Here is a 13941-nt window from a genome sequence, read left to right as displayed (position 1 = left end):
CTCACTCTTCTTAGCCTAAGCATATACTGCTCTTTTCTTCCTCTTACTACATCTACTGTTACTTTAGATCATCTCATTCTCAAGGTAGTATTTAGAGCAGACTAAAAATACTCTACCGAGGCTATACCTTCTCCTCTTAGTAGAATAAGCTGCTCATATTGTACAGCTAGTATGGGCTTGTTTTTGACATATGAAATGATAGATTTGCTGTCGCTGTTGCATTCATTTTATTTATTTCTCTTTTTTCTTCACTTGAGCATTTCTTTTTCTTTTCCTTAAAGTGGATTAGTTTATAAGTTTTTTAATAGATAATAAGATTAGAACTTAATGTTTCCAACTTTTATCTGCTTAATTCTAAGAGAATCTATATTCTTTTGTTTACCCTTACTCACTAGTTTAATTCTTAAATTAATTAGACTTCTCTCTTTTTTAGCTTCAGTATTTTTTTCCTTCACATCTTTGGAATATGCTTGTTTTTGCTAGCCTGTCTTAATTTCAAAAAGTTATTCTTCTTTTTATAGCTTGAAGATTAAATATTCAGATTATCATATTATAATCAGAGAGTGAAATGTAAAATTTATATTTCTTCAATCACTAGTTTTTTATTTTTGTTGCCTTTAACTCATGTTAAATTAGATACTGATGTTTTCTTTGATGGCTAAATGTTATCATGGAGTAGTTTTTACTTGCTCTTGGAACTTCCAATTATGACTGATTTCTTATAGTAATTTCACTTTTTTTTTTCGGATGCAGATTCTCTTTTCGGTCTTAGTTGATGCAGAATTCTACCTTCCTTTTTGTTTATAGATCATTATAGCAACTGCTGTATATGTATATATACATCTACTTAATTATGAATCTCTTTTTTGAGAAGATACTTATGCATTGCTCTTGCATGATCTATCTGCGTGATCTAGATTCACTTTCTTTTCTGTGATACTTCTAATGTTAGATTCACTTTCTTCCAGTTTCTCTCACTCTTGGGCGTGGAGTACTACCATTTTTCTTTGTTTTGACAAAGGTTTGACTTCAAATTTGCTTAGCTATAAAGAGACATTCTTGTTAGTTTCTTCAAGTGCTGTCTGATTATGGAAGTGTGCTAAACTTGAATATTGTCGAACAAAAAAAAAAGTACATCCCACATTCTATTACATGCATGAATGCATGAAAACTTGGTTTCCCACAAAAAAGATTCAAATATCAAGCATCACGTATTTGTGCATTTTATTTTCATACACTAATTTTGGATTCTCCTCCTCTGATTTAATCTCAGAAACGATGAACCCTGATAAGAGATCTACAAGCGATAATGTGGCACCTCAAATGCCATCTGCAACTGATGAGAACTCTGGGACAGCTCAGGCTGCAAATCCTGATGAGGCTGGTCCTTCTACTATCAGGGAAGAAGAGATGAACGAGTCGCAGACAGTGAATTCCAATGACATCACCTCTGACGATGACGCCGACGACGAAGAAGTAGAGATCAGGGAGCTCGAGGCAAAGATCGCGCAATGTAAGGACAAAGTAAAAGTCTTGCAGGAACAACAGAAGAACAAGGGGAAGCAGAAGGAGGTGCACAAATCTCCCGACAGCCAATCCAGAAAAAAGAAGATGTCCAGAGCCCATGATGCAGTTCTTAGGAACATGCTCAAGATGATGGACTCATGCGGCGCCAAGGGATTTGTCTACGGCATCATACCTGAAAAGGGTAAACCGATGAGTGGTGCCTCTGATAGTTTACGAGCATGGTGGAAGGAGAGGGTGAAGTTTGATCGGAATGGCCCGGCAGCGGTGGAGAGGTACCATATCCAAAACTCCCTACCACCGAATGCATCAGAGAGCGGCAATTCTATGTCGGTGGCTGAGTCTCTCCTCGAGCTCTCAGATACTACCCTTGGTTCTCTTCTCTCTTCTCTTATGCAGCACTGTGATCCACCTCAAAGAAGGTTTCCACTAGACCAGGGAGTTGCACCACCATGGTGGCCTAATTCACAAGAGGAGTGGTGGCCAGAGATGAGAATTCCAGAAAAACAAGGACCCCCACCGTACAAGAAGCCACATGATCTAAAGAAGTCATGGAAGATGAGTGTGCTAGTAGCAATCATCAAGCATATGGCGCCCGAGTTCGACAATTTGATGCGCCTCGTCAAGCAATCCAAGTACCTCCAAGATAGGATGTCTGCAAAGGAGTGCTCTCTGTGGAACCATGTTATCCGCGAGGAGTTCAACCTATACTACCGACAACATCCAGAAGCGCCTCGACCACAAGAACCGCTATTTTTGGGCGGCTACAGTGGTCCGGTGTCAAGCGGTGGCAGCAGCAGCACAGGAGGTTACAATGTGGATGTGACCAACGATGGCTCAAATGTTGAGGCGAATATGCACAATGATATTCCAATGGATATTCTACTAGCTTGGCCTCCGAGGAATGTGGAGAGGAGAATAGGAGAAATGATTCAGAAGATGAATGCTGAGATGCTGATGATACCGAATCCACCCACTGTCTTTACATGCAATCATCCACGATGTTTGCATTACCATTACCAATATGGGTTTAGGAGTCGGGATCAGAGGGACCAACACCTACTCATCTGCGGATTTCGGAACCCACCAAATCAGCAAATGATGAATGAGAACACAAGGCCAGTAGGTGCTCAGCTCTTTGGTACGTCTGAAAGTAGCAGTAGCTACAACAACATTAGGATGTACCAGGGAGGGGTGAGCACTCTACCGCAAGTGGCTCAGGTTGGTCGCAATCCTTTTCATACTCCTCCTGTGGCTGCGGATCCAAGTTCATCATTCCAACCTCTGCGGAACATGTACTATGATAGATTTTGGCCTGCTTTTAATCCAAATCTACCTCAGCAAACATCTCTGGACCCAAGAATTCTGCAACAAGCATTTCCGGATGTAGGGGAAAGCTCTACCCAGAATGAGCTTCGTGCAGGACCAAGTTCGTCGCGTCAGCATGGTAACACAATGGGTTACCAGTATGGGAGTAATGTTGGAAGCAGCAGTTTCGCCACAAACATCAGGAATACTATGCAGCAGCCGGCACGTATGCCAACGGGAACTGCTTCATATGATCAGACGACAGCAGAGGAGAACCAGCTGAGGGGCATGAACACTGAATTCATCTATGACCCGATAATCTTTGGCAATTTTGATTTCAGTGATCCATCTCGTGGTGATAAGTCTCAGCAAGGCGGTCCATCCCAGTAGTTCAATAATGATGAGGGTGGTTGACAGAACTGAATGGGCTTGTATCAATCTTGCAATAGCACCTCTATTTGTAGTTCCCTTTTCTGCTTATAATAGAACATTAATAATTAGCCTATAAGTTGTCTCCTGAGATACTTAATAAGGCATTCAAAATAGAGATAATAAGCTGTACAAATTGTTTCGATATATTTTGATCCATGCATGTTGATGTCTGTTTTCTTTCTTGTCAAAGTTAATTTGATGGTGAGAACAAGTTTCCTTTTCTCTGAAAGGAACAGAAAAAAAAGGTAGTAAGAAAAAAAAAATTCTTCAGCAAAATCATTTTGACAGATGGTACAAGTAGTTATCAGAAGATTACTAACTATTTACCAAGTAGCATAAAATCTGATCAGCAAGGAAAGAAAGAAAATAGAGAGCAAGAATTAATCTATGCAAATTGATATTACAACGCGGCGAGACAGAGAGTGAACGAAGAATCCAAATTAATCTTGAAAAGAAAGTATTCCATTCCAGTATCCCAGGGAGATGGCTAGACTGAAAAAGCTAGGTTGGCTTACAGTATCCATAGTAGAAAGGAACCACTCAATGCTGAAAGGAGGATGGAAAATAAAATTAGTCTCCTTATTGACTGTAACTACTATGGAATCACATATTTATAGACATACAGTGGTGAAGCATTCAATATTGTCCTTTGAGGCGAATTAATCCTATAAGAATTTGTATTTTATGCGTACCACAAATCGTGTACTATGCGACGGGCCTAGATCACCATTGATTTTTGCCAATCCTGAACAAGTCTAAAACAACAATTAGACATGAATGATAGGTTCAATGTCTATCTCAATCCTCCGCATGCGACGATGCCCGCATATTAGCTTCCTAGCTTCGACAAAAATTGGTATGCAGTAACTGCATTTTCGTCGTGTTCCTTTAGGAGTTACTGAAAATACACTATCCAACAGATATACTGCCCACCACAATTTATTTCTTGCCACTACATAACAGAACAATTATACTTCATACCATACAGGGGTGAAAACCAGTTGGATACATATCAAATAGTAGTGAAGTCACACGGTTTTTGTTCATTTGTTTCCTGAAGGCATTTGCTTATACAGATATGGATATGAATCTAGATATGTCAATATACATAAACAAAGATTGAGATATATTTAGATAGTCTACCATAATTTAAGAAAGTGCCTTTTGAATGAATCTGATGATACAATTAATCGATATTTGAAACAAACAATAGAAGGCAGCTGTTTATCTGTAAATTTGTTCTCCAAATATAATGTATTCTACGTTCAGAGATGATATTTTAGTTAGAGACGTGCGATTATATACATCCATTTGTAGATTACTATCCATTCCTTAAATCTTGCACTCATCGTATTGCAGATATGCTCTTATGCATTACTAAATTTACTCAACTTGGGATTTAATAGTAACCTATACCTTCAAATTGAAAAAAAAGAAGAGAAAACATTATCATTTACTAGAGATAGCAAAATAGGCTTGAATCTCCCATGGTTAATGGCATCTCAACCATTTAAAGCTTTCTGTTATTTCTCAAGAGAAAAAAAAGACCATTTAAAGTTTTCAGAAAAAAGAATTACAATGGCAATTCCACTATATTTTCAGAAAACAAATGTTACTGAAGAAAGTGTCCTGCTTTCATGAGGGGAGAACAAATAAATTTGCTCATCATTTGTCTCTCTTCAAAATTAACAGTCAGCTATATTCCTCACAAATGTAGCTTACACATTTTATCCATCTTACTTTCACCCTCATCCCCCAACAGGAAAAGTACAAAGAAAAGAATCCAAAATCCTGATCATTTACAACCAAATTGAATGACATACCGTTGGAAAAAAAATAGTTAATCAATATGACATTAGGCTCTCAGTCCCTTCTGTAGTCAATGCATCTCAAACTTACAAAGAAAAATTCAAATGAATTATCATAACTTCTAGTCATTATGAATGTAAGAAAATATTGATGAAGATGGCAATACATACCAATTATGTTGTTAGTAGGATAATATTGTACAGATAAACTTGTACCGATCACCTATTCATGTGTGTATCATTAGTGTGTCGCATAAATTCTAAGAAGAAATGATACATCTTTCATGCTGTACCTGTTGATAATATGGAAACAGGATTAGTGTCATCGACATAAAAATCACACTATGATTTATGTTAGAGTATTGAAGAATTAATAAGTTTATAAATTTGCTATCCTATGCATAGAATGTGCTAAAATTCTGTAGCCCAACGAGTATATCAATAACGAAAAAAGAAAATCTCAATCTAGTATTAGGACTAGCTGATTTAAAGAACTTCAGAACATCTTAAGAGTTCTTAGCAAACCACATCCAAAGAGGGCTTTACCAGAAAATCAGAAGGCCTTTCACCATGAAAGTACACATGCATGCTAGTGCTTCAGTTATTTTCCAAACAAACAAAACATACTGTTGTGATTGTCTTGCATATCAAAGCCAACCAACTGAGATCCTGCTAACCATTTCTTCTAATGTTTCATCAATAAGCTCTGCTGCTTATATGTTAATATGTGCCCACTTTATTAGCACTATATCACTTCGACGTGTATTAGTATTGACATATATATTGACACTACCTACTGTACATGACACTAGACGAAGAAACTTTTGCTTATCCATACATAGGATAGCTTGAGAACACTTGAAATTTTGCTGACCTGATTCCAATGTCATGTCCTAGTATGATATGTAATAACCATTTAGGCTGTTATTTGTATGCATTAATAGAGTAGTTCCTGAATAATAGCCTCTGTATATCTTGACTGATCCGTAACATCAGATAATCAAAGTCCGAACTACAGCATGGATGCATGTGTGACACAATTATCTAGGTCAAACAGTGATACTAGACTTTCATCAAAATAAAAGAAAGTAATGTAAGATTGTAGACAGTTGCTATCCTTAATTAGGAAGTGAGGTTACTACTTGGAAGTAGAAGCTCTTCTGCACCAATTCTCATGTTGGGAGTTGATAAGCCCTTCTTCAATTTTCCATCAAGCACCCCAACCTCAACAATGAAAACTGCACATACTGGACGATGGTCGGAAAATTTTGACTCCCTTCGGATGTAAGACAATTGCATGATTCCATCACCATGCCATAATATCCGATCGCACCTGAAAATGTTAAAATTACAAAGTGACATCATGTTCTACAATTAAGGGAACAAAAAACAGAAATTTTGCAGCCACTTATAGGCTCAGATGTTGCACCTTTCTAAACATTAAAATTTTTTTTGCTACTTTTACTAGCATCTGACATCTTCATGGATGAAAACTATAGGCAGGTATCTCGATATATGAAACAAATTTATAGTAATATGGAACTTAGGTACCGCAGATCTTACCATGCTGGAGTTCTTCTTTTCTTCTTTGATGTCACAGTCTCTCCAGCATAATCATCTGAGTTATAGGAGTACTTATATGTTGGAGCAAAATAGATCTTTCCCTCATTCCAACCCTTAAACACTCGGCCAGCTTCTCTTTCAATCTTAAGCTGATCAAAGCAATATATAAACCAAAAGATTATGATTTGTAATTGCATACAAATATTAAAACTTGCAGTTGTCTGAATAGTTAAAATTATCTTGAGAAATAAAAAGAAACACAGGGGTGATAGATGCAAGTTACCTGATCTTTCTCAAGAAGAGCATCCCAATTATTATCCTTGAGAAGCTCCTTGGTCTTGGAGTAGCTCAGTGAAATCCGGTAATTCAAGTCTCCTAACCATATGACCCGACTGAAAAAACAAAGGAAATTGATAAGAAGTAGTTTGCTGAACATGACGATATATAACTGCAATTTGTGGCAGGATTCTTACTCATGGTCAAGGATTTTCACTAGGATTCTTCGTCCAGATCTTCTACAAATCCTTCGAAACTGAGTATGCTTCAAGATCTCTATGACATCAGAATTTCTCCTCAATTCATCTCCTTCTTTCTCTCCTGACGCCAAATGGCTACAGACGAAACAGAAGCTTGTCTGATGCAATGACATGCTCACAGATATACATCCCTGAAACCGAAAAATTATAAGCTCTTCAGACCAAGGAAACAAACAAAAGAAAGGCTATCATGACAAAGAATGGCCGGCCAGGCTCTCACCTTGTTACCAAGACAACCCATAATCCCAAGTCCGACGCGAGAGAATCGAAGATGACCTATATGCTGGACAAGTTCCTTCCTCACCCACACGGTCACAAAAATACCAACCATCTGTCTGCTAGCTATAAGGTTGTACCTTACCTGGTTGCTAGAGTTAGATACAGCAGCAGCTATATCACTAACCGTGAAGCTGCCTGATATCTCTTCCTCCTCAATGTCCTCGTCCTCAACTGAGGGATCACTCTCACTAATATAAGACCGCCGGCATCCGAAACATGTCTCCCTGTAGGACTTCTTGGCCACTTCCAACGGGCAGTTGCAGGACTTGAGCTGTCTTCCCTGTGCTGTTCTATATGTTTGGCTTAGTCCTTTTAGTGAAGACTTCTGAAAGAGTAATGAACCACTGGCTGTCTTTGAATGATTTAAGAATGAAGTGTTAAGGCTGGAAGCTTGAGAAGAAACTGAACTGGTACAAGGAGATGGACTGTATGAGAAACTATGATCTGCATCAGCTTCTGTTGGTCCATTCAATGCTTGGTTTATCAGAGTAAGCCATCTTGATGCTGGCTCATTGTCTTCTATAACAAGCACATTTCCAGCATTTAAAGGAACTATTTCCTGGAAACTGATCGAAATGTGAAGAAGAGAAAAAGGAGAAACAGAATAGTTCAGCATAAACAATAGAAAATTCTATAAACATGAACAACATCAAATATGGCATCTCATATAAAAGATACAGAAAAGTGATATGTTGGTACATACCCTAAAACATAAATATCTGAGTGGTCGTCAGCAGGAAGAAAGTCATTAAGGTTCAACCCCATATGAGGAGGTTTTCCTCCTACATTCCATGTTGCGACGAATATTCTGTACAGAATGATAAAGAGCAAATTAGAGTTGCAGCAAAGACGGATAGAAGAGAAAATAACAAATAAATAAAGTAAAATTAAACAGATGACATAAGAAATTGCACCCATGTACCTGAAAGCCTCAGGATTTGTAATATTTGATACTGGGGAACAGATTGCACTGAAACTTTGGCTCTTGCTCTCTGCTCCATTTAAGTTCAAAATAAGGAATAAGGATATCAACTTAAATGGACAGAGAGATGATGATCTTGAAATGTTCATGCAGATAAAAAGCTGCTGAAGAAAAAGGAAGTACCAGAAAAGCTTCTGTAAAGAGAAGGTGTTCTTGGTGATTGAATTGGACTCCCACCAAAATCAACTGCTATATTTAAGTGCACAGTTAAATATACTAGAGAAGTTCTAGAATATGACAAGGATTCAATTGAAAAATTAAATATCAGCAACATGTACTTTTTTTTTTCTTGTCTTTCAAGGATAGAAGTGCATTGTATATCATGGTGCTGTAAAAGAACTCGAACAATAACATATCATTCAGTTTTTTCTCCAATATTCTTTTGCTTGTCATACCATTTGTATCAACTGGACTTTTCTATTTTATCTCCTACTATTTGAACTTTTACAAGAGGTTTTCTTACTGTTCTCCTAAATTTAGAAGAGTCTTTAGGAAATGACTCACCTTCAACGAATTAAAGGATAAATTATCCTACTGTTTCCATCATTGAGAAATATACTCCACTGCCAAACACATCTATTTCCATTGTACGATATATTCCTACTTTCCACAATAGTAAGGTTTCAGATTCAGAAACGTGCACCAACCACAGAGTTAAGAACAAACTGCAATTCTTGAAAAGAATAGATTCTTCTATTTCTTTATGCTGAAAGAATGAAAGACTTCAATGACAAGATATCAAACTTCAGCACGTAAGACCAACCAGAGGAGTTGATTGAGCTCTCAGTTCTCTTTGATGCTTCCTTCTCCTTCAACCCAAAGACTCGCGGAATATTAAACTACAAAGACCAACCCAAAGGAGAAGTAATCAACTTTCTTTTATTCGAATAGAGGAAAGCTCTCAGTCGACTATACAAAAAGGTTCAATCATTTAAGAATAAATTCTACATGAAAGAGAAAAATAAATCTTAACTAGTGGGCTCAAGAGAAACACCTTCTTTCTTCTTTCTTTTGTAAAGGTCATTTCTGCAAAGTGTCTGCTTCCTTTTCTGGGTAATAACTTGAGCACCAAAAAGCTCCTCCAAAACAAGTCTCTTCACAAAGTTGACTGCAAACCAAGATCACAACGTATAAACACTACCACATTCTATGGAAGCTTTACATGTTCAAGAGAAATAATTGAAACCCAAATCATTTGTGGACAACTGGACATTACACAACAAGAACACAAAGACTCAACTTTGCCAGCCTAAGCAAACCCAAGATCACATTTTTATACCAAATCCACCACCTCGATCAACCTTCCTCCCCTGTTCTAAAAGACCATAAATTCTCCCAAATACCAGACCGATAGGACTCCTCAATTGGAGACAACCCAACATGAGAAGGAAACCCACTTCAAAGCCCAAAAAGCCACAGCCAATGGGAAAATAAACGCCAAAAGGCCATTTGGGTCCTAAAGAAACAACTATTGTAGGATCCAAAGGAGTTCATAGGACATGAATGTTCTCCTCTCAGGGAGAGATATAGAAAGCTGCGCCTTTGTCCGGCATTAACGAGAAAAGAAGGGGTGGACTCACGTGGAGGTCTTCGGTTCGACCAAGGACGCAGTCAAATCTACGAAGTCTTCGAGAAGTAGTGAAGATCGCGTAATGAACTCCGTGCCCAGTCTTTTTGTCTTCTCCCTTTTGTTCTGTTCCTTTCTTCTTCGGACCCCCAAATATCTTCTGTTCCACTCTTAACTCTTAATACTTAAGTTTAGCTCTGATCAAATCAAACAGAGAACCTTATCAATGGAGCCAGAGTGGCAGACTTACTGGATAACACCCTATATTTTAGTGATTTTATAATTAACACCCTATATTTTAGTGATTTTATAAATTTAATTTTTTTTTATAAATAAAATTATAAAAATACTCCTGTGATACTTTCTAACCTAAACTTAGCTAACCAATTTTATTAAAGACATCTTATCTTTTATGTTTATTATCATTGGAACTCTGTATTTTATTTATAATGAGTGAAAATGCCCTACTATTAATTTTCTTAATAGGAAATTACTATACAGTCAAACAAAGAGAAGTTTAAAAAAGTAACATAATATGTTTACTGTGTTTTTTATATGTGTTAATTAAATACAAGGTTCAAATAATAAATATTTATATAGAATGGTGTGAATGATAAACAAATTATTTGTGGGTCACAAATTTGGCTCGTTTCTAACTCATGTACCAGAAAAAACTAACCAATTTTAACTTAGTTGGATTAGTCAACAAGCTTTCGATATATCACGTATAATACTTAACAATATCAAACCAAAATTTGAGTCTAATTACAAGGAGCTCCTCCGCAATTTTGATAGCCCTTGTGTAACGATAATAAACCAAAAACAAAAGGGTTGTCTCGAGAATTGTGCATTCGAACTGAGCCCCACGAGGTGCCTCGAGAATTGTGCATATTCTTCTTCTTTTTTCTACTAACAAAACTGTACATATTCTATGGTAAGTACCTTACTTGGATTACGACGTCACGAACCCTTCGATGCCACGCACTTCGTTTACGAGGTTTACCAGCTTCTCCTTTTCTTTTCCTGAGAAAATTACGAGGTTTACCGGCCTTCTCTTTAATTAAAAATAAATAAATTATTTTTATTATTACTCACACTTTACTATATGAATATATATATATCTTTTAATCTTTACAATTTGATTTTAATAATTCAAAAACATCGTAGTTTACTTTAATTTAGCAATACGGACTAAGATACCAAAAATATCTCTCATTTTGATCTTAAAAATAAAATTTTCTTCTATTTTTATTTTAATGTTAAAAAAACTTATCCAAATTTATTAAGATTAATTTACATCTATACTTAATCATACATTCTGTACGGTAACTATTTGTTAGAATAATTAATGTCAGTTGTTCATAAGATATTAAAAGTCAAATACAAAGGTTGAATAAGAAATATTTATATGATAAAGTGTGAGAGATAATAAAAAATAAAATGCATAATACTTTTAAGAGATGCATATAACACTCTGTCTTTTAATAAAATTATAGTTTACATCCTATATTTTTACTATTTATAAATCGAGCTCTATATCAGTTAGTTAAACTTAACTAAATTTCTGAGTTAAATTAACTATACTAAAAAAATACAAAAATATACTCAAAAAGATGTTTTAGTCATTCTAGAAATAAAATATCTCTACTTAATAAAATATTCTTAATCCCGATTATTTTCTCCACATATTTGCTCGATTTATAAATAATAAAAATATATAGTGTAAATCACAATTACATTATAAAATAATATTTTGCATACAAATTTTCCTAATAATTATTCTAAAACCATCACTTTATCGAGGGTGTCGTGATCCTTCTTTGCAAGTTATTCCCCACAGACATGTTCCTTAGAATTAGGTACGCATCACATAATCTTCTTCTATCACCGAGAAGAGAACAAAAATTGAACAATATATTATAAAGGCATTTTTCCGGTAATAACTTTGTTAGCCAGGACCACAAATTCTCCCTCCAATTCCTTCTCCTTTGCCTCCGTTTATGCAGTGCTGCTTCCGGCTTTGTCCAGACCGGATTAAGCCCCCAGCCGGTGAAGTTCATCATTGTAGGCAAAAGTCAAGACATTGAAATCTTTCGACCGAGAAAGGAATTCTGGAACCTGGAACCCTCTATGTAGGGAGGTGTAGGAATCTCTCAACCATTTTTTTTTTAATCCAAATTCTTTGGACACTTTCTTTTGCCTTTATGGGTCTCTTCTACCTACTGGGCCAACTGGAGGCGAGCTTAGTCTACTATGGTGATCCTTATAGAATTAGCTAAATTGATGAATTTTGAGAGAAGAGATTCTTATTGCCTCGGGCCTCCCGTTCTCTCCTCAAGATAAAAGCAACGGAGTCTCTCTTAGCCTTGGGAATATATTGTTCTTTTCCTCCTCCCATTTCTCTCTTGTCTCTCCCCTGTTATCCTCTCTTCCTAAATAAATATAAATGGGCTTCACCCGCTAATACATCTCTTGCCTCAAAGACTCTTATGCCGTTTATTTGCTTAACGATTAATTATCATATGCATGAGTTAAGTAAGAATATAAATAAAATAAAAGTAAATGTAGGAAGTTTTTGATAAATTTTGGAAAAAGTTGATATAGTGATAAATCTCCCACAGCGTCACCTATATAGTTTTATATTCCTTAAAACCAACACCTCTTTATATAAAATACTTTTATCTAATGCTACACATATAAATCCTATTAGAGAGCTATATGCATATGTTTCAAAGGTATTATAATCTCTTTAAAACAAAAAATAATTTTATTTATTTTTAATTTAACTTAAATAATACTTATTCAAAGGTTTTAAGATCTTTGAATAGGTATAGTGTTTCAAAAACAAAAACAAAAAAAAATTTGCTGTTAGTATCCGGTATTTTGAACTTATTACGTTTTCCTCCATTTTGGAAATCGAATAACTTCCCGTCGGCGTTACGGAACTCAATGCAGAAGCGTAACGCTCCGGCCAAATGCTCGTCGGAAGTTGGAACTCGACGAAGAAATAGAACAAAACTATTTCTGAGTGTAAATTAAGGGGGGAAAGGAAAAAGAATTGGGTCTATCGTCCGTACCGGATTAGACATCTTCCTACGCTCCCGTCACCGGTTGATCTCAGCCGCCGGATGCGTGCCGGCGAGGGGGGTGGTAGCGTTTCGTGCCGGCATTTGGTGGAGGAGATCGGCGAAATGACGTCTTTTTTCGGAGATGGAGAGAAAGAGAGACGTCGGTTTTAGTGCCAAAGCACGAGAGATTTATAAAGCGGAATAGGGGAACCTGCGAATTAGGAAAATTGTATTGACTATAATACCCTTATCATTACTCAAAATATGGTAATTAATTTCTTATTAGCAAGATTTTTTATTTTATTTCTTCTGTTAGTTCCGAAGATAATTCAAACTGCTTATCAAATTAGTATTTATGAATTAGAAGAAAAATGCAGTAAGGCATTTATTCTACGGCTTTGATCTTGTCCATTCAAAATTTATAGTCTTATATATTCTCTTTCGAGTGTAATTAGAATAGTCGATTGGCTTAATTAATATATTAACACGTTCTGATTGACTAATATAAGTTTGCTTGCTTTTCTCTGGTTTTTTTTTCATTGACTAAAAACTACTCCACTTGATAATCATATTAGCGAATATAGTCCACAAGATCTAACTTATTAATTATAGGGTTTTATTTAAAATTTACTCCTTTCAATAAGAAGGGTAGTTTCGTCAACTTAGTTATGACAACGTGGAACGGTGTCAACCCCGAATCCACGGTTCTGCTATTTGGATTAATTCGGTACGATCGAATCCTGTTACGTGGGATTGCATATAAACTTTCTACCAGTGCAACAGATCCACCGTTCATCCTTTTAGACCGCTGTCTTCAACGGTGGATGTGATGATCCCATAAATTCATTTATAGGGCGTTTACGTTTGTCGCTGG

At 36.3% G+C, this 13941-nt stretch overlaps 1 protein-coding gene across 16 annotated transcripts; it reads right to left on the bottom strand.

The window, feature by feature from the left end:
* Positions 1-1176: 1176 nt before the first annotated feature.
* On the bottom strand, positions 1177-13219 carry LOC140791297 (type I inositol polyphosphate 5-phosphatase 10-like). Of its 16 annotated transcripts, XR_012109554.1 has the most exons (16): positions 13077-13219; positions 10942-11022; positions 10013-10196; positions 9427-9540; positions 9196-9271; positions 8556-8621; positions 8373-8442; positions 8154-8258; positions 7392-8016; positions 7109-7302; positions 6919-7027; positions 6636-6784; positions 6215-6405; positions 5244-5365; positions 3395-3487; positions 1177-3305 (listed from the first exon to the last, which is right to left on the bottom strand). XR_012109554.1 is itself a non-coding variant. In XM_073141792.1 (14 exons), exons 4-14 carry the CDS (start codon positions 9454-9456, stop codon positions 5355-5357), a joined length of 1626 nt encoding a protein of 541 aa, XP_072997893.1. In that variant the 5' UTR covers positions 9457-9540; positions 10013-10196; positions 10942-11022; positions 13077-13219; the 3' UTR covers positions 4898-5354. The 16 variants fall into 16 exon arrangements, 13 of the variants coding, with proteins under 13 accessions (XP_072997893.1, XP_072997900.1, XP_072997894.1 ...); XR_012109552.1 differs by having other exon boundaries at positions 1177-3487; XR_012109553.1 differs by lacking the exon at positions 3395-3487.
* Positions 13220-13941: the final 722 nt, after the last annotated feature.

This window comes from Typha latifolia, chromosome 6 (assembly GCF_019914945.1).
Source record: "Typha latifolia isolate L0001 chromosome 6, TyphaL0001v2, whole genome shotgun sequence".
In the NCBI taxonomy this organism is placed as follows: Eukaryota; Viridiplantae; Streptophyta; class Magnoliopsida; order Poales; family Typhaceae; genus Typha; species Typha latifolia.
This window is presented reverse-complemented; position numbering and strand designations above follow the sequence as displayed.

Bases quoted from the DNA above. Each gene is read 5' to 3' on its own strand.
- LOC140791297 (XM_073141792.1), bottom strand. From the start codon at position 9,456: ATGACCTTTACAAAAGAAAGAAGAAAGAAG. The intron at 8,443-8,555 runs GTACTTCCTTTT...TAAATGGAGCAG, and splicing joins TCTTTACAGAAGCTTTTCTG to AGAGCAAGAGCCAAAGTTTC. The intron at 8,017-8,153 runs GTATGTACCAAC...CATTTCGATCAG, and splicing joins TCAGATATTTATGTTTTAGG to TTTCCAGGAAATAGTTCCTT.